The 27,859-nt window shown below is 48.0% G+C and overlaps 1 protein-coding gene across 2 annotated transcripts in view; it reads left to right on the plus strand.

Annotated features, from left to right (window-relative positions):
• Positions 1-25,019, plus strand: part of LOC140408983 (DEP domain-containing protein 1B-like) — a 108,353-nt gene extending 83,334 nt beyond the window's left edge. For both annotated transcript variants that reach the window (XM_072496982.1, XM_072496983.1), the window contains exons 8-11: positions 4,802-4,968; positions 12,679-12,855; positions 13,052-13,231; positions 23,836-25,019. In XM_072496982.1, coding sequence (XP_072353083.1) covers positions 4,802-4,968; positions 12,679-12,855; positions 13,052-13,231; positions 23,836-23,997 — 686 coding nt within the window. In that variant the 3' untranslated portion in view covers positions 23,998-25,019. The remainder of the gene's footprint in view (positions 1-4,801; positions 4,969-12,678; positions 12,856-13,051; positions 13,232-23,835) is intronic.
• Positions 25,020-27,859: the final 2,840 nt, after the last annotated feature.

The following is a 27,859-nucleotide window of genomic DNA, read 5'->3' on the forward strand; positions in this document are numbered from 1 at the left end:
AATTCTATCTCTCAGAATCCTTTCCAGTATTTTGCTCCCCACAGACGTAAGACTGACTTGTCTATAATTCCCAGGGATTTCCCGATTTCCCTTTCTTGAACAGGGGAACAACATTTGCTTCCCTCCAATCATCCGGTACTACTCCAGTGGAGAGTGAGGATGCAAAGTTCATCGCCAACGGCACAGCAATCTCCTCCCTCGCTTCCTGTAGTAACCTTAGGTATATCCCGTCGCTGTCACCGAAATGCTCTCCCCACCGAGACATCCGACACCTGGCCTGGTTCGTTGCCAAGCACCAAATCCAATATGGCCTTCCCCCTAGTCAGCCTATCTACATATTGAGTCAGGAATCCTTCCTGGAGGGCAGCACGGTGGCGCTGAGGGCCCGGGTTCGAATCCCGGTCCTGGGTAGTCACCCAAGGCCAGAATTGAACCAGGGTCCCTGGTGCTGTGAGACAGCAGTGCTAACTACAGTGCCAGCGTGCTGCCATGGTTCCCTTGCACTGGGTATATTCATTCCTTCCCCACATTGTTACAAGCTTCTGCAAGTTATGTAGGTCACAGAAAAATACAGTGCAGAAAAGGCTGTTCGACCCATTGGATCTGCGCCGTATGAAAGGCACCTGACCTGCCAATCCTAATCCAGCACTTCGGCCAGTAACCTCGAATGTTAAGACGTGCCAAGTGCTCATCCAGGTACTTTTTAGAGGGCAACCCGCCTCTACCACCCTCCCAGGCAGTAAGATCCAGACTGTCACCACCCTCTGGGTAAAAACGTTTTTCCACAAATCCTCCTGAACCCGTCTATATCTTCTTATAACCCAAGACTCTCAGCCTCACTGTTAACCACCCGGCCTATCTTTGTGTCATCCGCAAACTTACTGGTCCTACCCCCCACATAGTCATCTAAATCATTTGTATAAATGACAAATAAAAGAGGATCCAGCACCGATCCCTGTGTTACGCCACTGGACACTGGCTTCCAGTCACTAAAGCAGCCGTCTATCATCACCCTCTGTTTCCTACAGCTCAGCCATCTTTGAATTCACTTTATCAAGTTCCCCTGTATCCCATGTGCATTTGCCTTCTTTGTAAGACTCCCATGTGGGACCTTGTCAAATGCTTTGTGGAAATCCATGTAAACTATATCAACTGCACTACCCTCATCTACACACTTAGTCATGTGCTCAAAAAATTCAATCAAATTTGTTAGGCATAACCTCCCCCTGACAAAGCCATGCTGACTATTCCTGCTCAAACCTTGCCTCTCCAAATAGTGATCGATTCTCTCCTTCAGAATTTTCTCCATTATTTTCCCCACCACTGACGTGAGACTCACTGGCCTGTAGTTCCCTGGCTTATCCCTCCAACCTTTCTTATATAGTGCGACCACATTTGCAGTTCTCCAGTCCTCTGGCACCTCTCCCATGTCCAGAGAAGAATTAAAAATTTGGATCAGGGCCCTTCTAATCTCCTCCCTCACCTCCCACAGCAACCAGGGACACAATTCATCCGCACCTGGAGATTTGTCCACTTTTATACGTATATTAGGAACAAGAGGGTAGCTAGAGAAAGAGTTGGTCCACTCAAGGACAAAGGAGGGAAATTATGCGTAGAACCAAAGGAAGTTGGTGAGATCCTTAATGAGTATTTTACATCGATATTCACAAAGGAGGAGGACATGTTGATTGGTGGTGTCTGAGGGATATATAAATACTTTAGAAGGTCGTTATTACGAGGGAGGAAGTGTTTGGTGTGTTAAATAGCATTAAGGTAGACAAATCCCCAGGGCCAGATGGCACCTATCCCAGATTACTGAGAGAGACAAGAGATGAAATCGCTGGGCCTCTAACAGAAATCTTTGTTTCCTCGTTGACCACAGGTGAGATTCCAGAGGATTGGAGGATAGCCAATGTTGTCCCGTTATTTAATAACGATAGCAAGGATAACCCGGGTAATTATAGGCCAGTGAGCTTGACGTCAGTGATAGTGAAATTGTTGGAAATGATTCTCAGAGATAGGATCTATGCACATTTGGAAGTGAATGGTCTTATTAGCGACAGACAGCATGGTTTTGTACGAGGGAGGTCATGTCTCACTAATTTAATTGAGTTTTTTTGAAGAGGTGACAAAAATGATTGATGAGGGAAGGGCTGTGGATGTTGTCTACATGGACTTTAGTAAAGCATTTGACAAGGTCCCTCATGGCAAGCTGGTGCAAAAGATTAAATCACACGGGTCAGGGGTGAACTAGCTAGATGGATTCAGAACTGGCTTGATCATCAAAGACAGTGTAGCAGTGGAAGGTTGTTTTTCTGAATGGAGGGCTATAAACTAGTGGCGTTCCACAGGGATCGGTACTGGGACCTCTGTTGTTTGTAATATATATACAAATGACTTGGAAGAAAACATAGCTGTACTGTTCTTTGTTCTATTAAGCCCTCCAATACCTTGTCCCTCCCTATGAAAACTTGCTCAATAACCTCACAGTCTCACTCCCCAAGTTCTATAGATGCCTCCTCATTCTCTTGGGTGAAGACGGATGTGAAACATTCATTTAACACTCTACCATAATGTCCCCTGGCTCCACCCACAGATTCCTCCAATGGTCCCCAATGGGCCCTACTTTTTCCCTGGTTATCCTCTTCTCATTGATATATTTATAGAATATCTTGGGATTTTCCCTACTTTTACCAGCTAGCGATTCCTCATATCCCCCCATTGCTCTCTAATTGCTTTCTTAAGCTCCATCCTGCACTTTCTGTACTCCACTAATGCCTGTGGATTTGCTCCCCTTGTACTTATTAAAAGCCTCTCTCTTCCTTCTTATTGTATCCTGAATATCTCTGGTCATCCATGGTTCTCTGAGCTTGTTACTCCTTCCTATTACCTAGAGGGAACATGTTGGGCCTGTACCCTCCCATTTCCTCTTTGAACACCCCCAACTGCTTTTCTGCAGATCTCGCAACCAGTAACTTGTTCCAATCTACCGTGGCCAGATCCTGCCTTATTTTACTAAAGTCATCTCTCCCCTAATTCAAGACCTTTTTCTGCAATTTGTCTATTTCCTTGTCCATTACAAACTTAAATTGCACCATGTTGCGCTTGCTATCACTAAAATGCTCCCTGCCATCACATCAACCACCTGTCCGGCTTCATTCCCCAGAATTGGGTCCAGCACTGGACCATCCCTTGTTGGACCCTCCACATGTTGAGCCAAAATGTTCTCTTGTGTACATTTTATGAACTCTGCTCCATCTTAACACAATGATTATCCCAGTTATTGTTGGGGAAAGTTGAAATCGCCCACTATAATTACCCTATTATTATTTTTACATACTTATGCTAATTGTGCACATATTTGCTCCTCAATTTCCTGCTGTCTATCTGGGGGTCTGTAATAAACAACTAGCAATGTGGCTATCCCTTTTTCACTCCTAAGCTCTACCCACAAAACCTAACTTAAAGCCACCCCCAATATATCATCTCCTTACTGCAGTAATTGCCCTTAACTAAGAATGTGATGCCTCCCCCTCTTTTGCCCCCTCCCCTGCCCCTCCTGAAGGTTCAGTATCCCAGGATGCTAAGCTGCCAATTCTGCCCCTCCCTCGACCATGTCTCCGTGATGGCTACTGTATCATAATTCTACGTGTCAACCCTCACCCGTAACTTATCTATTTTACCTGAAATGCTCCGGACATTAAAGTAGAGGCCATTCAGCTTTGTCTTACTCTCCTGAAACTTACTATCGCTATGTTCCCTCTGACCTGATTGCTTTTCTATGTTATACTGTGTCCCTATTCTGCTAACACTAACACCAAAACACTAAATTTGTTTCTAAGGAAAATAAGCATTCTGTTAAGGTGAGCCAATGCAATAGCTTTCAAAATCTTAAACAATTTAACGATGAACCTGTAAAACTTTGGTGTCCAAATGTTGGCATTGCTCATTAGAAAACCCCACCATGTCAGCACATGGTGGTATAGTGAAGAGATGTTCTTGCTCAAAACAAATGGGAATTCTCTTCTAACATGGTAAACCAGGAAATGGAGAAATTTGGAATATGTCTAATTCAGTAAATAAGTCAATCAATACAATGAAGATTTCTGGGTTGGCGGTGAGTGAGTTAATTTCCCAGTTTGAAGTTTAGATTAGATTAGATTTGTTATATTTAGTGAAGGAAAGAAATAAGAAATATAACTAAGGAGCTAAAGCTCAGTGGAATACTTTTTAGCATAAAGTAAAACCACATATATTTCATGCATGCAATTAATAACATATTAAAGTTAAGCTCTTCAAACAAGCCTACTTTGTCAACTTAGGCCAGGCTATGACTTTGACAATCAATGCAGTACTTCTAAGGCACAGAAAGATATCATTCAAGTTTAGTAGTATACCAATTAAACACTCCTCATGCAAATTATTTTGTTCTATTCTGTTATCAGGATTCATCTTTTGTTAAGCTAGTCTTGATGGTTTGTGGAGAGCTTTATGTCCCTGTAATTTACATGCTTCATTTTCTTTATGCATTAAATTTCTTTGGAACTATGACTGAAAAAGTTGCTTGAAACATTTGGTTTAAATAGGAGAGGACTGCTGAGTAAAACCGGTGTGTTCCCTAAGCTTAGGGACAATTTTCGCAAGTTGTGGTTAAGAAGCAGCTTCAGGAAAATGAGGCTCAAATAATAAATTCTGTTTACATTTTCTGTAACATTTTTTTTGTCATATTCCATTTATTTAACTGCAATAAGGTGTAGCCCCAGTTGCAATTGGTTTAACTCTGTTTTTTTTTGAAAGCTAGGTCTTTTGCAACAAACGCAAGATGGTATTGGAGCACTTCAGGTTTGTTGCCTTCTTTTGGCCCCGGAAAACCGAAGAAAGCTGCAGCTCCTCATGCGAATGATGACTCGAATTGCTCATAACGTCAAAATGCCACCGCTTCATGATGCTATTGCAAACAGAATGTTGGTGAGTTTGAGTTGACTCAATTCATAAAACTACTTTGTGATTCCAAAAATAATAAAGTGATCCAATATAGTCATAAATTTCAGCTTGATAAATGTAGTTTGTTTTTTATGTTTTCTGTATGTTCTCGTTAGTACATTATTGATGAATGTCTTTTGTGGCAAACACTTTCAGACAAGGTACAATAAATAAGTAACTATTTAAAATAAGCTAATTGCATGAAATTGGGCATCATTTGTTATATTTCTAAGACCCACTCCCAAGGCAGTGAAACAAACTTCCTGTTCACTTTTCCTCTATTTTCATTTGCCAATGTGATCCAGGTGTTAGGTGCTTGCCTTTGGATAGGTGAGAAACTATATGCATTCCTAATCTATCAAGAGGGTATGGTTAACATTTAAAAACACATAACCAATTTCATGTAAGAGTAGGGATAAAATAAATCAGTTGTAAATGTAATCTACAGCCTCAATGGTACCACAGTTGGCTGGCTAGCAGTTAATTGGACAATTATGCAAATTGATCCCTGTTCATGCTCATATGAAGATGGCAGTCCATTAATTTGTTGGCCACTGGAGGACACTTTGCTGAGTTGCTTTCTTGTTTGTATGAAATTTTGTTTTGGAAGAGCTCATTTTTCATGCTTCGTATATTTCATGTTTTTCCTTTCTAGGATCATCTGTACTATAGATAATTATAGCCCACACCTGTTACAAAATAAGAATGTTGGTGTAAAAAGCTTTTCGGCTTGCACACATGAGGATAGCTTCGCAAGAATATCAGTTGTAACGGGAAGAACAATTTATACGACACGAGAGTGCCGATGGGTTGGCAAGTGGACTATAATTGGTACAGGCGTTGCCACTGAGTGCACCAGGGAACAGTTAACTGCCAAACTTTTGGTTAAATTCAAACCAGGCAGGTTGAATCTCATTGGTCAAAACATTGTCATAGGGAATGAACCAGGGAATGTCTAACCCCAAGCTTTTATTTAGTTGAAAAAGGTGAAATGCACGGACATAATCCTAATGGCTGTAAAGAATGGGGGGTGGGATTCTCCAATAATGGGGCTATGTCCCTACGCCCTCGGGGAAAACGGGTGCGAATCTCTGCGGACTTTTTTCTAGAAAGTCTGGAGTGATTCTCCGTTTTTAAGGGGGCTAGCAGGGCCCCGGAGTGCTCCACGTAACTCCAGCTGCCGATATGGGGCCCTGCACTTCTGTCCGCGCATGGGCGCAGCGGCCGCCTGCGGTGCCAGCTCCGTGCGACATGGCGGACCCACACAGTGGGCCGGCGGCGAAGAAGTAGGCCCCCCCCCCCCGATAGTGCCCGCCTGCCGATCGGTGGCCCCCGATTGCGGGCCTGGCCGTCGTGGAGGCACCCCCCCCCCCCTGGTGATGGATCCACCAGGATGGCCACCGCAGCCGCAACTCCGAGCTCCCGCCGGGTGGAACCATATGTGAACCACGCTGGTGGCAACTCGGCTGGTTGTCCGTGGAGAATCGCAGTGGGGGCCTCTTTCAACGGCCTCCGACCAGCGCCACGTCGACCGCGCGTGCGCGACCGGCGGTGATTCTCCGGTCGCCGGAGCACGATTGCGGCTCGGAGTATCCCGGCCAGGGTTTGTAACTGTTCTCTGGTGCATTCTCCATGGCAAAGCTTCTATCATAGAACGATACAGCGCAGTACAGGGTCTTCGGCCCACGAAGTTGCACCGATATGGGAAGTCAAAAAACAAAAGCCATCTAACCTACACTATGCCATTATCATCCATATGCTTATCCAATAAACTTTTAAATGCCCTCAATGTTGGCGAGTTCACTACTGTTGCAGGTAGGGCATTCCACGGCCTCACCACTCTTTGCGTAAAGAACCTACCTCTGTCCTATATCTATTACCCCTCAGTTTAAGGCTATGTCCCCTCGTGCTAGCCATTTCCATCCGCGGGAGAAGGCTCTCACTGTCCAGCCTATCTAACCCCCTGATCATTTTGTATGCCTCTATTAAGTCTCCTCTTAACCTTCTTCTCTCTAACGAAAACAACCTCAAGTCCATCAGCCTTTCCTCATAAGATTTTCCCTCCATACCAGGCAACATCCTGGTAAATCTCCTCTGCACCTGCTCCAAAGCTTCCACGTCCTTCCTATAATGCGGTGACCAGAACTGTACGCAATACTCCAAATGCGGCCGTACCAGAGTTTTGTACAGCTGCAACATGACGTCAGGACTCCGGAACTCAATCCCTCTACCAATAAAGGCCAACACTCCATAGGCCTTCTTCACAACCCTATCAACCTGGGTGGCAACTTTCAGGGATCTATGTACATGGACACCTAGATCCCTCTGCTCATCCACACTTCCAAGAACTTTACCATTAGCCAAATATTCCGCATTCCTGTTATTCCTTCCAAAGTGAATCACCTCACACTTCTCTACATTAAACTCCATTTGCCACCTCTCAGCCCAGCTCTGCAGCTTATCTATATCCCTCTGTAACCTGCTACATCCTTCCGCACTGTCGACAACACCACCGACTTTAGATTTGTCTGCAAATTTACTCACCCACCCTTCTGCGCCCTCCTCTAGGTCATTGATAAAAATGACAAACCGCAACGGCCCCAGAACAGATCCTTGTGATACGCCACTTGTAACTGAACTCCATTCTGAACATTTCCCATCAACCACCACCCTCTGTCTTCTTTCAGCTAGCCAATTTCTGATCCACATCTCTAAATCACACTCAATCCCCAGCCTCCGTATTTTCTGCAATAGCCTACCTTGGGGAACCTTATCAAACGCTTTACTGAAATCCATATATACCACATCAACTGCTCTACCCTCGTCTACCTGTTCAGTCACCTTCTCAAAGAACTCAATAAGGTTTGTGAGGCATGACCCACCCTTCACAAAGCCATGCTGACTATCCCTAATCATATTATTCCTATCTAGATGATTATAAATCTTGTCTCTTATAATCCCCTCCAAGACTTTACCCACAACAGACGTGAGGCTCACCGGTCTATAGTTGCCAGGGTTGTCTCTACTCCCCTTCTTGAACAAAGGGACCACATTTGCTATCCTCCAGTCCTCTGGCACTATTCCTGTAGCCAATGATGACATAAAAATCAAAGCCAAAGGCTCAGAAATCTCTTCCCTGGCTTCCCAGAGAATCCTAGGATAAATCCCATCAGGCCCTGGGGACTTATCTATTTTCAGCCTGTCCAGAATTGCCAACACCTCTTCCCTACGTACCTCAATGCCATCTAATCTATTTACCTGGAGCTCAGCATTCTCCTCCACAACATTATCTTTTTCCTGAGTGAATACGGACGAAAAATATTCATTTAGTATCTCGCCTATCTCTTCAGACTCCACACACAACTTCCCATCCCTGTCCTTGACTGGCCCTACTCTTACCCTAGTCATTCTTTTATTCCTGACATACCTGTAGAAAGCTTTTGGGGTTTCCTTGATCCTACCTGCCAAATACTTCTCATGTCCCCTCCTTGCTCGTCTTAGCTCTCTCTTTAGATCCTTCCTCGCTACCTTGTAACTATCAAGCGCCCCAACTGAAACTTCACTCCTCATCTTCACATAGGCCTCCTTCTTCCTCTTAACAAGAGATTCCACTTCTTTGGTAAACCACGGTTCCCTCGCTCGACGCCTTCCTCCCTGCCTGACCGGTACGTACTTATCAAGAACACGCAGTAGCTGCTCCTTAAACAAGCTCCACATATCCAGTGTGCCCAACACTTGCAGCCTACTTCTCCAACCTATCCCCCCCAAGTCATGTCTAATGGCATCATAATTGCACTTCCCCCAGCTATAACTCTTGCCATGCGGGGTATACTTATCCCTTTCCATCACTAACGTAAACGTCACCGAATTGTGGTCACTGTCCCCAAAGTGCTCACCTACCTCCAAATCTAACACCTGGCCTGGTTCATTACCCAAAACCAAATCCAATGATGCCTCTCCTCTTGTTGGCCTGTCAACATATTGTGTCAGGAAACCCTCCTGCACACACTGTACAAAAAAACGACCCATCTAATGTACTCGAACTATATCTTTTCCAGTCAATATTTGGAAAGTTAAAGTCTCCCATAATAACTACCCTGTTACTTTCGCTCTTATCCAGAATCATCTTCGCCATCCTTTCCTCTACATCCCTAGAACTATTTGGAGGCCTATAGAAAACTCCCAACAGGGTGACCTCTCCTTTCCTGTTCTAACCTCAGCCCATACTACCTCGGAAGAAGAGTCCCCATCTAGCATCCTCTCCGCCACCGTAATACTGTTTTTGACTAGCAGCGCCACACCTCCCCCTCTTTTGTCTCCTTCTCTGAGCTTACTAAAACACCTAAACCCCGGAACCTGCAACAACCATTCCTGTCCCTGCTCTATCCATGTCTCCGAAATGGCCACAACATCGAAGTCCCAGGTACCAACCCATGCTGCCAGTTCCCCTACCTTATTTCGTATACTCCTGGCATTGAAGTAGACACACTTCAAACCACCTATCTGAACCCTGGCCCCCTCCTGCGAAGTCAAATCTGTGTTCCTGACCTCTATACTCTCATTCTCCCTTACCCTAAAACTACAATCCAGGTTCCCATGCCCCTGCTGCATTAGTTTAAACCCCCCCAAAGAGCACCAACAAATCTCCCCCCCCCCCCCCCCCCCCCCCCCCCCGCCAGGATATTTGTGCCCCTCAGGTTCAGATGTAGACCATCCTGTCTGAACAGGTCCCACCTTCCCCAGAAAGAGCCCCAGTTATCCAGAAATCTGAATCCCTCCCGCCTGCACCATCCCTGTAGCCACGTGTTTAATTGCTCTCTCTCCCTATTCCTCATCTCATTATCACGTGGCACGGGCAACAACCCAGAGATAACAACTCTGTTTGTTCTCGTTCTGAGCTTCCATCCTAGCTCCCTGAAAGCCTGCCTGACATCCTTGTCCCCTTTCCTACCTATGTCGTTAGTGCCACTGTGGACCACGACTTGGGGCTGCTCCCCCTCCCCCTTAAGGACCCGGAAAACACGATCCGAGACATCACGTACCCTTGCACCTGGGAGGCAACATACCAAACGTGGGTCTCTCTCGCTCCCACAAAATCTCCTATCTGTGCCCCTGACTATTGAGTCCCCAATTACTAATGCTCTGCTCCTCTCCCCCCTTCCCTTCTGAGCAACAGGGACAGACTCTGTGCCAGAGGCCCGTACCCCATGGATTACCCCTGGTAAGTCGTTCCCCCCACAAGTATCCAAAGCGGTCTACTTGTTACTCAGGGGAACGACCGCAGGGGATCCCTGCACTGACTGTTTCTTCCCAGTCCCTCTTACTGTTACCCATCTATCTCCAATCTTTGGTGTAACTAATTCCCTGAAGCTGCTATCTATGACCCCCTCTGCCTCCCGAATGATCCGAAGTTCATCCAACTCCAGCTCCAGTTCCCTAACTCGGTCTTGGAGGAGCTGGAGATGGCTGCACTTCCAGCAGGTAAAATCAGCAGGGACACTAACGGCATCCCTCACCTCAAACATCCTGCAGGAGGAACATTGCACTACCTTCCCTGCCATCCCTCTAACCTCCGACCAAGATCTGGTTAATAAATAAATTTTTTTTAAAAAAAAATATTATAATAATATGGCACTTACCTCACACCAATGGGTCTTATTATTAGGTTAGAGGAGGAGGGTGGGTGGGAGACACTACATGTGTAGTGTCTCGGGTTTCCTCTCCACCAGAATTTATTGGTTGGGGGGGGGCCTTCCCAGATGCCCGCGGGTCGAACTTCCGGTTCCCGCCTTATATTAAAAAAAAAACAGAAAAGAAGAACAGAAACGGGACCAGGTAAGGGTTTTTAAAGTCACTACTCACCTCCCAGAAGGCCCTTGCGCACCGCTCCCGCCGAAATCCAAAGGCCTGCTCCTGCAAAGGTAAGGGTTTTTAAAGTAAAAACTTACCTCCCAGAAGGCCCTTGCGCACCGCTCCCGCTGAAATCCAAAGGCCTGCTCCTGCAAAGGTAAGTGTTTTTAAAGTAAAAACTTACCTCCCAGAAGGCTCAGAGTATGTTTGCCAACCAATCAGTACTCTCTTCTCATGCAGTATAAATTGTTCCCTTCTCAATTGGAATTCTTGGGAATCTGTCCCAATCAGTGCAAGACGAAATCTTCGACAGAGTTTCTCTTTTTCAGCAATATTCATGATCTGTACTACTAAATGTAGTCTAGAGAGAATGCACCAGTGCACATACATTCTTATTGCTACTTCATTTGGCTCCTTTGCCTTCAGCTACCTAGGATCTAAGGTCTGGACTTCCCTTTCCTGAACCTCTCCTCCATCCTCTAAAGATACTCCTTCAAATCTCCCTCTTTGACAAAGCTTTTGGCTACCTGTACAAACAGTTCCTAACATGGTTCAGTGTCAAATTTTGTTTGACCTTCCTGTGAAGCACCGTGGGAATTAGGGAATGATTAGAGATAATTGTAGAAATGAAATTTGGTTTTGGAAAAATGAGCAAACTTTAAGGTGGATAGGTTACTGGACCTTAATGGCCACCTTCTCTGCCTACCTGCACTTAATTGCCCCTCCCTCTGACAATGGCATGAGAGAATTTTGCATCCCACCTGATCATGCTAATCCTCTGAAAATGACCCCAATGACGGTACCTCAACTGCTTTGGCAAAATCTCACCCTACAACTCTTACCTGGAAACTATCTGTCAGGGTAATTCTGTGATTCCACTCTTATAGACAAAAGCATGGTGGCACAGTGGTTGACACTGCTGCCTCACGGTGTCAGAGACCAGGGTTCAATTCTGCCCTTGGATAACTCTGTGGAGTTTGCACACTGTTCCTGTGCCTGTGTGGATTTCCTCCAGGTTATCTGGTTTCCTCCCAAAGTCCAAAGATGTGCAGGTTAGGAATGTTGGCCATGATAAATTTCTTCTTTGTCCAAGGATGTGCAAGTTAGGGTATGGGGTTACTGGGATAGGGGAGAGTGGGCATGGGTTAGAGTGTTCATTCGAAGGGTCAGTGCAGACTCTATGAGCTGAATGGCCTCCTACTACACTCCAGGGATTCTATGATTCTAAGAGACTTATGGCTACAAACAGAATTCCATTTTTTATTTTAACCTTTGCTTTAATCTATTACTTTTGAGGGTGTTACAAATAAGCCAAGAAGTTAGCCAACTAGAAATCTTCACCGTTTGAATCCACGCTGGCTGTTTCTTATTGATCTGTGTGCTCCACTAGCCAACTCTTTTTGAATAGGTTTTATTATTTTATCTTTGTTTAGTATGCTGAAGAGGCAGTAGTTGGCCGTGCCAGACTTACCCCTTCTTTACTTAGTCCTAGTAAGACCTTTCACGGCGCCGAGGATTGGGTTTTGACTCACCCCCTGGGTCACTATCCGTGTGGAGTTTACACGTTCTCCCCATGTCTGTGTGGGTCTCGGCCCCCACAACCCTTGATGTGCAGGGTAGGTTGATTGGCTACGCTAAATTGACCCTTAATTGGAAAAAAGAATTGGATACTCTAAATTTATATTAAAAAAAGCCTTTCCAGTATCTGATGACAGATATATTGAAACCCACTGCTCCACAAATTTTCTCTGAAAGAACTTTCAACCTATCAGATTACAATCTAGGGAATTGGGTTTTCGATCTCTAACCTGTACTTTAAAATCTCATTTTCTTTTGGATTTGAAGATGATTCAAACCTTCTCTCGCTGTATCCTGTGTTCAGAGGATGAAGTTGACCTTGATGAATTGCTAGCTACTAGACTTGTCAGTTTCATGATGGACCATTACCAAGATATTTTGAGAGCTCCTGACCATCTGCAAAGTGCAGTGGAGGAACATTTAGCCCACCTCCGAAGAGTTCAGGTACTTTAAACAGTCTTTGTTTCAAGATTAAGTGTGAAGCAGCAGTAATTTAATTTGAAAGGAATAATACTATTGGAAAACAATCTGAAAACTGACCTCCTGCAGAAACTTTTAATTATCTTGGAAACTTGTGCTTACAGCGTCAAAGATTAAACATTCATCAAACAAGATTCTCAAACTTAGTTGTTTTTTCCAGATAAAATATGCAGGTGCTGATGCTGATGCTACACTGGCTTCCTTCACTTCTCGTCATCAGATTGGTACTGAAGAGTTTAAAGAACAGAGACATTCTCAAGCTCCAGTTGCAGCCCTGCTGGAAGAAATAATAATGAATAAAAGCATGTCTGTTAAAGAGAAGAAGAAGAAATTAAAGCAGGTTAAGCATTTTTAAAAATATATTTTTTATCGATTTTTAACATTTTAAACATACAACCCAACCAAACAGAAAAGCAAAGACACACCCCTACCCCCAAGCGGCTGACCGTGACCAACTCTTTAAAATACAAACGAATCCCAACTCATTAAAGTACAAACAAACCCCATCTCTTGTGAAACCCCTCACTCACGCCCGTCAAAACAAACTTTTCTTTATTTTTCTCAATTAAAGGGCAATTTAGTGTGGCCAATCCGCCTACACGGCACATCTTTTGGGTTGCGGGGCGAGACCCACGCTAACACACGGAGAGTGACCCGGGACTGGGATCGTTCCTGGGCCCTCAGCACCGTGAGACAGCAGTGCTAACCATTTGCCATGGTGCTGCCCTCTCAAAACAAACTTGACCGTCTCCAAATACAGGAGCTCTATCAAATCCCCCAGCCACACAGAGGCACAGGGTGGAGAAGCTGACCTCCACCCCAACAGGACCCAGCGACGAGCAATCAGTGAGGTGAAGGCTAAAACATCTGCTCCCGCTCCTGTCTGCAGCTCCGGCAAGCCCGACACCCCACATATGGCCCCCAGGACACTCTGCTCCAAATTCACATGCAAGATTGCCGACATGGCGCTAAAAAATGACCTCCAAAATCTTTCCAACTTCAGGCAGGACCAGAACATATGTACATGATGGGCTGGACCCGTCCCACACCGTTCACATATGTCCTCCACCCCCTCAAACAACTGGCTCATCCCCGACTCATCAGTTATGCCCAATGCACAGCCCACTACCAGCTCCAGCCTCACACATGAGGTTGAGGCGTTCATCGTTCGCAGCAGCTCACCCCACACCCAAACCCCCCACACGCTATTCCCAACTCCTCCTCCCACTTGGCCTTGACCCCCTTCAATGACACCCTATCCTCCTCCAACATCCTCCTATAAAACCTCTAGAGATCCACTCCCCCCATCTTCATAAACTCAGCCATACCTTGGCACCCCACCACCCCTCTCTCCTCCCCAATCGAGGGGGTCAGCGTGCGTGGCTCAGACCTATCTACCTTCAGATTCGGCAATGTATTCAAGTACTCCCCTCAGAATTAAGTAATGCGTATCCAAATTCGGCATTGCAGTCACCATCCTCTTCATGAATCCCACATTGTCCCAATTCAGAGTACATACTAAACAGCGCCACCAGCCTCCCCTCCAAAAACCCCGTTACTATAAAGTACCTGCCCTCCTGGTCAGCCACCACCTTCTCCATCTGAAGCCTCACACTCACCCACCAGTATCACTATCCCCCGGCCCTGCTGTCAAAGCCCGAGTGGAACTCCTGATTCATCTAACCCTTCTAAAGCCTCACCTGGTCCTCCACCCTCAGATGGGTCTCCTGCAGCAGCACCACATCCGCTCTCAAGCTCTGCAAATGTGAGAAGACTCGCTTGCTTCACTGGCCCACCCACCATTATGCGGAGTCTGCACGTTCTCCCTGTGTCTGCGTGGGTTTCCTCCGGGTGCTCCGGTTTCCTCCCACAGCCCAAAGATGTGCAGGTTAGGTGGATTAGCCATGCTAAATTGTCCTTAGTGTCCAAAAACAAAGCTTAGGTGGGGTTACGGGGATAGGGCGGAGGTGTGGGCTTAGGTAGGGTGCTCTTTCCAAGGGCCGGTGCAGACTCGATGGGCCGAATGGCCACCTTCTGCACTGTAAATTCTATGAACCCTCGTACAGGTTCCAACGGCAGCGGCCCCTCCCCCCAGCTCACTCCCATTCACAAGCCAGCCTGCGTTGCTAGTGAGGTGGCCCCTGCCAGAGCCCCCTCCCCTTCAGATGGAGAAGGTGGTGGCAATCCCGACCCCGGCGAATCGGACATAGTTTTTCATTGGAATTGATCATGTTCCACGCGGCACCAGTGCTTGCTCCTTAACGACAAGGCTTGGCGTTCATCCTCCTTCTCCAGCACGTCACTTCTCTGCTGCACAATGTCATGTAGGATGCAGCAGGCCACCCTGATGTGGGAGACCCCTGGTGCTATACTAGAGGGGCCCTCCAGAGCGGTCCAGGCACCCGAACCACATCTCAGGATGCCGAATCACCGCTTGATCATGCCCCTGGTCATGGCATGGGCATGGTTCCAGCGGTCTCCATGTCGGTCTGTGGCCTCTGGATTGGTGTCATGAGCCACGACCGCATCGGATAACCCCTGTCGCCCATGAACCAACCCCTCAGCCGGGGGTGTGCCTCGAAGGTGTCAGGAACCTTAAACAACAATACTTCCTCAACTTTAGTCCTCAATATCGGGGCCCCACAAGACTGCATACTTAACCCCCTACTACACACCCTATACACACACGACTGTAGCAAAATTCGTCTCCAACTCCATCTACAAGTTTGCTGATGACACAACCGTAGTGTGCCGCATCTCAAACAACGATGAGTCAGAGTACAGAAAGGAGACAGAGAACCTAGTAGCATTTTTAAAAAAAAATGTTTATTAAAAGTTTTTTTAAAATAATTTTAACCATACAAACAAACCCCCCCCCCCCCCCCCCTATAACAGCAAAGGAAGAATGCTCGCATAGCCAGACATGAACATGGCGAATCAATATGATACAGAACTTTGTACATTGGATTCCTCCCGTACGTGTCAGTTTTCCGGATCGTTCATGTGTTTTCTCGCTCAAATGCCCCACAGAAAAAAGATGCCTCCCCCCCCCCCCCCCGCCCCCAGGTTGCTGTTGCTGCTGTCCGACCTTCATCTAACGCTCCGTGAGATAGCCTAGGAGCGGTTGCCACCGCCTGTAGAACCCCTGCGCAGACTCTCTCAAGGCAAACTTTATCCTCTCCAACTTAATAAACCCTGCCATATCATTTATCCAGGCCTCCACGCTGGGGGGCTTCGCCTCTTTCCACATTAACAAGATCCTTCGCCGGGCTACTAGGGACGCAAAGGCCAGAATGCCGGCCTCTTTCGCCTCCTGCTCTTCCGGCTCGTCCACTACTCCAAATAGTGCTTGCCCCCAGCTTGGCTTGACCCGGACTTTCACCACCTTAGATACTATTCCCGCAACTCCCCTCCAGTGCCGGCATGACCAAAACATATGGACGTGGTTCGCCGGACTTCCTGAGCACCTCCCACATCTGTCTTCCACTCCAAAGAACCTACTCAGCCTCGCCCCCGTCATATGCGCTCTGTGCACTACCTTAAACTGTATCAGGCTAAGCCTGGCACACGAGGAAGAGGAATTAACCCTGCTTAGGGCATCAGCCCACAGCCCCTCATCAATCTCCTCCCCAGCTCCTCTTCCCATTTACCTTTCAGCTCCTCTACCAAAGCCTCCTCCTCTTCTTTCATCTCCTGGTATATCGCCGACACCTTACCCTCTCCGACCCATACCCCCGCAATCACCCTGTCTTGAATCCTCTGTGCCGGGAGCAGCGGGAATTCCCTCACCTGCCGCCTCACAAACGCCCGCACTTGCATGTACCTGAAGGCATTTCCCGGGGGTAGTCCAAACTTCTCCTCCAGCGCCCCTAAGCTCGCAAACGTCCCATCGATGAACAGGTCCCCCATTCTTCTAATCCTTGCCCGATGCCAGCTCTGGAACAAATCCTTCCTGGGACAAACCGATGGTTATCCCTAATCGGGGACCACACCGAGGCTCCCAGCGCTCCCCTGTGTCGTCTCCACTGCCCCCAGATCTTTAGCGTTGCCGCCACCACCGGGCTCGTGGTGTACCTTGTCAGCGAGAGCGGCAGCGGTGCCGTCACCAGCGCTCCCAGGCTCGTTCCTTTGCAGGACGCCATCTCCAACCTCTTCCACGCTCCCCCCCTCTCCCTCCATCACCCACTTACGGATCATCGCCACATTGGCTTCCCAGTAGTAGCCACCCAAATTCGGCAACGCCAACCCTCCTCTATCCCTGCTACGCTCCAGGAACCCTCTCCTTACCCTCGGGGTCTTGCTTGCCCACACAAAACTCATAATGCTCCTGCCTACCCTCTTAAAAAAGGCCTTGGTGATCACAATTGGAAGGCACTGGAACACAACAAGAAACCTTGGGAGGACCACCATTTCAATTGACTGTACCCTGCCCGCCAGCGAGAGTGGCAACATGTCCCACCTTTTAAAATCCTCCTCCATCTGTTCCACCAGCCGCGTCAAATTAAGTTTGTGCAGTGCACCCCAGCTCCTGGCTACCTGAATCCCCACGTATCGAAAGCTCCTTTCCGCCCTCCTCAACGGTAGGTCGTCTATCCCTCTTCCCTGATCCCCCGGATGCACCACAAAGAGCTCACTCTTTCCCACGTTGAGCTTATAGCCCAAAAAATCTCCAAACTCCCTTAAGATCTGCATGACCTCAACCATCCCCTCCACTGGATCCGCCACATACAGCAACAGGCGTACAGCGACACTCGATGTTCCTCTCCCCCTCGGACCACCCCCTTCCATTTCCCCGACTCCCTTAACGCCATGGCCAAAGGTTCAATTGCCAATGCAAACAGCAGAGGGGACAGGAGGCACCCCTGCCTCGTCCCTCGATACAGCCGGAAATGCTCCGACCTCCGCCGGTTCGTGACCACATCCGCCACCGGGGCTCTATACAGGAGCTTGACCCAACTAATAAACCCTCCCCCGAACCCAAACCTCCTCAACACTTCCCAGAGATACTCCCACTCTACTCGGTCAAAGGCCTTCTCCGCGTCCATGGCTGCCACTATCTCCGCCTCTCCCTCCACCGATGGCATCATAATCACATTTAGGAGCCTTCGCACATTGGTGTTTAGCTGCCTACCCTTTACGAATCCGGTCTGGTCCTCGTGAAGCACCCCCGGGACACAGTCCTCAATCCTCGTAGCCAACATTTTTGCCAGCAACTTAGCATCTACGTTAAGGAGCGAGATCGGTCTATACGACCCACATTGCAATAGGTCCTTATCCTGCTTCAAGATCAAAGAGATCGTCGCCTCCGACATTGTCGGGGGCAGGGTCCCCCCCCCCCTCCCTTGCTTCATTGAAGGTCCTTACCAGCAACGGGGCTAACAGGTCTACAAACTTCCTATAAAATTCCACCGGGAACCCATCTGGCCCTGGGGCCTTCCCTGCCTGCCTGCTCCCCAGTCCTTTAACCTGCTCCTCCACCCCAATCGGCGCCCCCAAACCAGCCACCTCCTGCTCCTCCACCCTCGGGAACCTCAATTGGTCTAAGAATCGTCGTAGCCCCTCTTTTCCCCCTTGGGGCTGGGACCTATACAGGCCTTGAATGCCTCATTCACTTTCACCGCACTCCGCACCGTAGTTCCCCTGTCATCCTTGATTCCACCTATTTCCCTTACTGCCATCCTCTTACGGAGCTGATGTGCCAGCATCCGACTCGCCTTCTCACCATATTCATATATCGCCCCCTGTGCCTTCCTCCACTGTGCCTCTGCCTTCCCTGTGTTGAACAGGTCGAACTCCGTCTGGAGACTTCGTCTCTCCCTGAGTAGTCCCTCATCAGGAGCCTCTGCATATCTCCTGTCCACCCGTAAAATCTCCCCCACTAACCTCTCCCTTTCCCTGCCCACTCTCTTCCCCCTATGAGCCCTGATGGAGATTAACTCTCCCCTGACCACCGCCTTCAGCGCCTCCCATGCTACTCCCACCTGCACCTCCCCGTTGTCGTTGGCCTCCAGATACCTTTCGATGCACCCCCGCACCCTCCCCCACACTTCCTCGTCTGCCAGCAGTCCCACATCCAACCGCCACAACGGGCGTTGGTCCCTATCCTCCCCCAGCTCTAGCTCCACCCAATGCGGAGCATGGTCTGAAATGGCTATGGCCGAATACTCCGTTCCCTCCAATTTCGGGATCAATGCCCTGCCCAGAACAAAAAAATCTATCTGGGAGTAGGCCTTATGCACGTGGGAGAAAAAAGAAAATTCTCTGGCCAAAGGCCTGGCAAATCTCCACGGATCTACTCCCCCCATCTGATCCATAAATCCCCTAAGCACCTTGGCCGCAGCCGGCCTCTTCCCCGTCCTCGACCTGGAACGATCTAATGCTGGGTCCAGCATCGTGTTAAAATCCCCACCCATTATCAAGCTCCCTACCTCCAAGTCTGGAATACGGCCCAACATCCGTTTCATGAATCCAGCATTGTCCCAGTTCGGGGCATATACATTCGCCTGTACCACCTCCGTCCCCTGCAACCTACCACTCACCATCACATATCGGCCTCCATTGTCCGCTACTATGTTCTTGGCCTCAAACGACACCCGCTTCCCCACCAATATTTCCACCCCTCTATTCTTCGCATCCAGCCCCAAATGGAACACCTGTCCTACCCATCCTTTCCTTAACCTGACCTGATCTGCCACCTTCAGATGTGTCTCCTGAAGCATGGCCACGTCTGCCTTCAGTCCCTTTAGGTGCGCGAATTCTCGGGCCATCTTAACCGGCCCATTTAGGCCTCTCACATTCCACGTGATCAGCCGGATTGGGGGGCTACCCCCCCCCCCCCCCCCCCCACGACTAGCCATCTCCTATCTTAGGCCAGTCCCATGCCTGCGCCTCCCGCACTCTCCAGTTCCCCAGACGGGGAACCTCCGCCCCGACCATCTCTTCCATGTTCAGTTCCCCCTCGAACAGTGCAGCAGCAACCCTAATATCCCCCCCTCTCCCCCCTTCCCGCTAGATCCGCATCTAGCACTCGTGCTCCCCCCATATTACTTCCGTGAGTCAGCTGACTTCTGCTGACCCCGGCTCCCCCGCCTTCCCGTCGATCTCCCCGTGTGGGAGTCTCTTCCTCCTTACCTTCCTCCTCTTCTCCCCCCCCCCCAGCGCGGGAAAAAGCCCGCGCTTTCCTGAGCCAGCCCCGCCCCCTGTGGCGCAGTTCCTGTTGCGGCCATTTTCCCAGTTCCTCCATCCCCGAGTCTCACCTCCCTCCAGCACCGATGCCCACATTCCCCACCATCTCGTCTACAGAGAAGGAAGAAAAAAAAAGAATTTTAACCAGAACTCTACCCACATCCCCATCCACCACCCCTGGAATATTCTTTACCCATATTTACAACCCAGTATACAACCAACACCCCCCCCCCCCCCCCCCCACAACCACAGCCCCTCAGTTCGAGTCCAATTTTTCCGTTTGGATAAAGGTCCGAGCCTCTTCTGGCGTTTCAAAATAATGGTGTCGGTCCTGATAAATGACCCACAGTCCCGCAGGCTGCAGCATGCCGAACCTGACTCTTTTTTTGTGCAGCACCGCCTTGGCCCGGTTGAAGCCAGCTCTCTTCCTTGCCACCTCCGCGCTCCAATCCTGGTACACTCAGATCACCGCATTCTCCCATCAACTGCTCCGCACCTTCTTGGCCCATCTCAGCACACTTTCTTTGTGCGCGAAGCGATGGAACCTTGCCACTATCGCCCTTGGCGGCTCATCAGCCTTGGGTCTCCTCGCCAGGACCCGGTGAGCCCCTTCCAGCTCCAGGGGGCTCGGAGAGGCCTCCGCACCCATCAGCGACTGGAGCATAGTACTCTTATACGCCCCGGCAACAGCTCCCTCCACTCCTTCGGGGACACCCAGAATCCGGAGATTCTTCCTCCTCGACCTGTTCTCCAGGACCTCGAGTCTCTCGGCCCACCTCCTGTGCACCGCCTCATGCGCCTCCATTTTTACCGCCAGGCCCAGGATCTCGTCCTCGTTCTCATTCGTTTTATCCCTCACCTCACGAAGCTCCACCGCCTGGGCCTTCTGGGTCTCCTTCAGCCCCTTGATCGCCAACAGCATTGGCGCCAGCACCTCCTTTTTAAGCTCCTCCACACAGCGCTTAAGGAACTCCTGCTGGTCCGGCCCCCGTGCTGCTCGATCTCTGCCGCTGCTCCAAAGCCTCTTTCTCCAACACTCCACCGCCAATTTCCGCCATACAACTTAAGGGGGGGGGACCTTACTTCACCTTCCCACACGGGATTAAATCAAAAGATTTCCATTGGGGCTCCTCTGGAGAGCCCAAATGTCCGTTATAGCGGGAGCTGCTGAAATGTGCGGCTTAACTCCGCATCGCCGCAACCGGAAGTCGAGAACCTAGTAGCATGGTGCAACGACAACAATCTCTCGCTCAATGTCCGCAAAACTAAAGAGCTGGTCATTGGCTTCCGGAAGTAAAGTGTCATGCATGCCTCTGCCTGCATCAATGGTGCTGAGGTGGAGATGGTCGACAACTTCAAATTCCTAGGTGTACACATCCCCAACAATCTGTCCTGGTCCATCCACGTCAACGCTACGACCAAAAAAGCACAACAGCACCTATACTTCCTCAAGAAACTAAGGAAATTCGGCACGTCAACATTGACTCTTACCAATTTTTATAGATGCACCATAGAAAGCATCCTATCTGGCTGCATCACAGGCTGGTATGGCAACTGCTCGGCCCAAGACTGTAAGAAACTACAGAGTCATGAACACAGCCCAGTCCATCACGTGAACCAGCCTCCCATCCATTCATGTATACACCTTGGGAAAGCAGGCAACATAATTAAAGACCTCTCCCACCTGGGTTATTCTCTCTTCTAGCCTCTCCCATCAGGTAGGAGATACAAAAGTCTGAGAACATGCACTAACAAATTCAAAAACAGCTTCTTCCCCGCTGTTATCAGACTCCTTAATGACCCTCTTATGGACTGAACAGATCTCTCCAGGCATCTTCTCTACTGTATAGTACTACACTCCGTATGCTTCACCCGATGTATGTATTTACATTGTGTATTTATATGTCCTATGTTTTTTATGTACGGATTGTATACAGAACAATACTTTTTACTTAGGGCACAGACGTGCATGATGTGCAGCTCATGGTCACACACCAGCTATATGTTCATTGGGTGGAACCCCTTTCGGCTTGTGAAGACCCGGCCACCATTAGCTCGTGGGGAAGCATGCATTTGTTGATCACTCCCTGTACCTGGGCATCCCGGCGAATGCGGCGAACCCTGCTCTCCGGGCACCCTGGTGGGCTCGATCCACATTGAATTTGATATATTGTGCCAAACAGGCGTATAGGGCCTCCGTTATAGTGCGGATATACCTGTGCACAGAGGTCTGTGAGGTTTCAGACAGGTCCGCACTCGGTACCTGGAAGGACCCCGTGGCATAAGTGTTGAGGGTGCCTGTCACCTTGACGGCCACCAGGAGCAGGTGGCTTCCCCCATACCCCCACGGTTCCAGGTGTGCCATGATTCGGCAGATATGTCGCACTGTCACGCTGCTCAGCCGGTGTCTTCGGCAGGTCCTCGAATGACCATCGCTGCCGGTATGCACGGGGCCTGATGCGGCCCCTCTTTCCCACTTCCTTGGCCTATTGGGCAGCAGGCTCTCCATCCTCACCACCTGGCTCCTGTGAGCAGCTTCTGCTTGTACAGCCTCAGTGCATCCCCTGGGCTGTAGCGGCCAGGATGAAGGCCACATTCCTGGTTGGATTATGAAGTCCATTTTCTGCAGGGTGTGAAAGGCAAACATATTAGCATGGTGCATACCCCCGTGCCCAACCAGGTCCAATGGGCTATACAGTGGCCCTGGTCTGCTCTGCATCTCCTTTCTTCAGCCGTTCTTCCTAGCACTCTACCCTCCGCACCTCTGGCCCCATCAGTGCCTGTGGGGGCACCGTGGGGGCCTCTGGTCCCGGCACCCACTCCTGCTGGCAGGGGTACTGTAGGCTGGCGCTACCCATGCCAGCTGTATGCTCTGCAGCCCACATCAGGTGCCCTCCTTTATGCGTTACCTTGGGTGTTGCCCTTGTGTAGGCCGCGTGATGCCCTGTTGGTGGGTGGCGTCCTGTTGTGGGTGGGATGTTGGTGGGGTGTGGGTACGGCTGGTGTCACTCTGCGCAATCAAACGCCACGGTGGGCAGTCAATGGGGTGCGGAGCAAGATGGTTGCCTTGCAGGCTGTGGCAATGGCGGTATGTGTCTTGACACTGCCCCGGTCCCAGAGGTCACCCTGATGCCACGCCCCCAGTTGTATTGTCTTGGAGTTGTTTCAGGCCCAAGGAGACCTTGTTTAGTGCTTGTTGTTTCCCACCGAAGATACACTCAAGTCCAGCATGAGTTTGAGCGCTTGCTGGGTGGACAGCAGGTACGAGGAGTTGCCCAAAAGTGAGCAGCATAATCTACAAAATGTGAATGCAAAGTCACCACCATCATGACAACAAAGACACAAATCATACCCTATTAAACTGGTCTCTGCAGCTGTACGTGAAGAACATCAAAGACCATTGTCTCTCTATTTGTAATCCAATTGGTGTAAACACCAAACCCTAGATGATAACTGTGTATCTGTTCGCTGTCATACCCAGAATAGGAAGTTGAGAAATTTCACAACACCCATGAACTCAGTAGTGCTCTCACTCATTGGAATGCTACTGGTTCTTCTTTTGTAAGAACTATACCTTATAGTCATGGGATTTGGAGGGTAACGCTAAGGCAATTTATTGTCCCGTGTTTCTAATGGAGGAGAACTACAAATTTCTTGTGTGTTCTGAATACAAATGATTTTTAATTTAATGTGTAAAGCATTGTAATATTGGTTTAGTACAACCTGGTTATTATTGTAAAACATTCCCCACTCTTTCAGTTTCAGAAATCCTGTCCTGATGTTTACAATAATCGGTTTCCAACAGCTGAGAGTGAGGCAGTGCTCTTCCCTGAGAAGTCAAAGCTCAAATCACAGCTCATGTTTTTCACAATGAAGAAATCATTCCAGCCATTTCATAGAACACGGAGTTTCCGGATGTAAAACATTATAGCTATGGCAAGCTGCTGCTACTGTGAGACATTCTTAGTTACTGCCCTCTGTTTCCGATTCTGTATCTGTGGTTTTGGAGATCCTCAATGCTAAAAACCTTTGTTACTTTGTATAATATGCAGACATTTTAGCAGAATTCTCTGAACCGTGTTACTTAACGAGTATAAATAGCTGAGTCAGAAATTTGGGAGAAATTATTCATATTGTATGTTTGTTCATTCGATATTGTATATAAAAAGTTTTGATTTTTATCAATAACCATTTAAGTGTTAATGGCCAACTTTGACAAAACAGAAATGTAATTTTAAGAGTATTATGCATTTAGCTGTAGGCCCTGTTGGCACATTATGGGCCCTATTTTCAGTATTAATCGTTATGCTGATTTAATCCGAGTTGGAAATGACAGATGTCCCTTTTGAGGTTACAGTTGTTTCTGGGACCAGATTCGGAACCTCAACGTTATAAATTCAAATCCCACAATGGCAAGCTGTGAAATTGAATTTGAGAACCTGGCAATTTGTTTCCTGGCACCAGAACAATTTACATGAAAATGTTGGCTTGTCATTTCAACAAAAAGGACACTGGTTAATCTTCAGCAACTGTGGGGAGAAAGACAAATTAATGCATTAGGACAATAACCTTTCATCAGAACAACGAGTTTATTAGGGTTTTTTAAGGAGGTACAGAGATACAAAGTGGGGGAAGAAAAACCAAGAACAAAAGGGAAGGAGCTAGATTCTCCAGTTGGCGATGCCAAAATCCGAATGGCTGGAGAATCCAAGTTTACAACCAAATTGGGGGCGGCGCTGCTTCTGCAATACTCCGCCCCTCCAAAGCGGCATACTCTAGGAGTACGCCGCGCCATGTATCGATGATCTCAGGGCATTGCCTGAGGCCCACTGTCGGTCGCGTGTGGTCTCATCTGTCGGGAACTCGGCGTGGCGGCGGCGGACTCAGTCCAGCACCCCCACAGTCAGGGGAGGGCCGATCCGCGGGCAGGAGGGGACAGTATTCGGGGCTGGGGGCACTGCCGGGGGGGGGGGGGGGGGGTCCGGGGCATGCGAGCTGGCCGAACGGGGCCGGGTCTGCGAGCGGCCTCCGCCATATCGCACAACACAACTGCTGCAGGCCACTGACGTGCGCATGCGCGGCCACGGTCCTGTCAATTCTCCGGGTCGTATTGGCAGCTAGAGCCGGGTGCACGACGCTGCCGCCATGCTAGCCCCCAGCAAAATGGGTGTAAAACGTTCCCACGCTGGCATGGGGGCTTAGCTTCAATATCAGAGAATCCAGCCCAAGGTCTTTAATATAGTGGAAGTCAAGAAAGTTCAAATGACAGAAAGGAATAATGGTGCAAGGTGAAAGTTATGGTAATGGGACAACTAAAGAAACAAAGTGTAATGGGGAATAGGGATTCCCTAAAATTGCAGAATTGTCACCAACAGCTGTCATGTGACAAAATGGGGACAGAGGTTATGCTCCAAACTCCATGTTGATTCTAGAAAGCTGTAAATAACCTAATTGATAGATTGTTTGTTCTTCAAGCTTGCACTGAGCTTCATTGGAATCGCAAGGGAGGCAGAGGACAGAGAGGAAGTGGAGAAGAGACCTAAAATGAGCTATAATATGGGTGCAAGACTTTGAAAATTATTATCCTACTCTTTTCTTCTCTCCTTTGAAAAGCCACTCAATCTTGATAGTTTGGCTGATATTGGGAATTTGTATTGAAATTACAAAATGAAAAGACCTACATACAGTACATTAATGCTCCATTGTTGCTGTGCCACTAGGTCACTATGTTGTTCTGTCTTGTCTATCTTGATATAGGGATACTAAGGAAATATTGTAATGCCTTCACCATTATTTACATCAAAATCAGACAGCAACTTCTGATGACCACACGCTCAGTTAAATTCGGAACACTGGAAGTTGCTGTGAGATGCAATACCCCTGCAAAGGTTTCCTAAAATGGCAGTTTGCTGCCTGGCTTCTCATTCAAATACATTGAATGGCATGACGTTGCTGCACGTGCCTTGGGTTGAGAACTAAAATTGCCAGAAATAGTTGGGACATGTCTATTTCAGTGTACGTACCCTTTTAACAATCTCTGGCACTGAACCATTCCTTTCTATTTTAATTATTGCTAACGATTGAGGATTTTAAAATATTGTCTTTTTTGAATTTTTTTCCAATTTTCTTTCCAATTAAGGGACAGTTTTAGCATGGCCAATCCACCTAACCTGCACATATTTGGGTTGTGGGGTGAAACTCACGCAGACATGGGGAGACTGTGCAAACTCCACACGGACAGTGACCCAGGGCCGGGATTCGAACCCGGGTCCTCAGCGTTGCAGTCCCTGTGCTAACCACTGTGCCACGTGCCGCCCTAGAATTCATTATTCTAATTAAGAGTTTCTGGATCAGTCTCTATGCTTCTCATTACCAATTCTTAAATCTGATTAGCTGAGGAGATTTTAAAATCTCCAATTCTTTTCACAGGTCCATGGTGCTGTGTTTTTTGGCCCCAATAACAGTAAGGTCCACTGGAAATCCCATAGAAAGTATATGCACATGTAAGTGAACAGCCGTGAGAAAGATGGCGCAATATCTCTCATTTCCCTCCTTGTAAATAATAAAGAACATTGTACTGAGCAGACCATAAAGGTTTGACCTCAGTTGAGCTGAGCGTCCCGCGCACTGAGTCAAAATTATGTTTCAATATAAGTAAGAGTTTTATGGAAGTTAACTACTATTTGGTAATTGCACAGACTTTCATTTTTTAGGTTTTAGCCAGTTGAACGCATTTATTGTATAAGTTTTTACATTTTCAACAGTTTGATCTAATTTGTTAAATGCCTTTTGAGCCAATTGCCTAAAGGGCTGTCATCTACTGTAGTTAGTCTTGATCACTGAATATACTTCATTTTGTTGTATTGTTACATTGTTCAAATGCTACATGTATCTTCATTAATTGTCTCAATTTGTACTCTATTTGGACACTTCATTCCTTATTTTGTTTCATCAAATATAATTTGCAATTTTTTTTGTCTGCTGTTTCAACTTTTTTTCTTTGCACCATTCCTGAGCCTTGAAGTGGCATGGTGACCTATTTCGCTGCTGGACAGCGTACAAAAGTATTCTGATTTAAGTTAGCTATTTTTCTTAAAGTACCCATTCTGATGAGGATATCAATGTTTTCCTCTGGGTTGAGGTTGGCAACTTGGCTGCAGTTGTGAACCTTGTATTCTACCACTTGCTGTCAAAAATAGACTTACTGTAATCTCTGAAAAAGTAAATGTACAGTTCTAGAAAAGTAGCATAATTGTTGATGCAAATTTGTATTACATCTACTGTTGCTCTTCTGATGAAGCTACTGAAAACTACTTTGCCTCTAATAAAATAATTGCAAATAATAAATTTGGTAATTTACTAAATAATTTATAAATACTCTGCACGATCTGTGGACCACACAAGCTATGTAAATAACTTGCCATCGATTTTAAATCAGTCCTCATACTGGGGTATGTGGATGCCTGGCGGTCAAGGCATCAGGAGCTAGGCCAATTGTTTGGAGGTGGCCTCCGAACCGAAGACCGGGGAACTGGCATTCCAGGTAGAGTTAAGGTCTTCCTTGCTTGCTGGCTTCAGCTGCAGCCACAGGCTGTCCTGTGGTGGTGATCCTGCTCCACAATGGTTGTGGTATTATCATAACTGTAAGAACTGCAATGGTTAATAACGTGTCTAGAGTAGCCACTGGAGGGAGCTATAGTTACAACAAACAAACAAAGAACAAAGAAATGTACAGCACAGGAACAGGCCCTTCGGCCCTCCAAGCCCGTGCCGACCATACTGC

The sequence above is a fragment of the Scyliorhinus torazame genome, chromosome 3, assembly GCF_047496885.1.
Source record: "Scyliorhinus torazame isolate Kashiwa2021f chromosome 3, sScyTor2.1, whole genome shotgun sequence".
Lineage (NCBI taxonomy): Eukaryota > Metazoa > Chordata > Chondrichthyes > Carcharhiniformes > Scyliorhinidae > Scyliorhinus > Scyliorhinus torazame.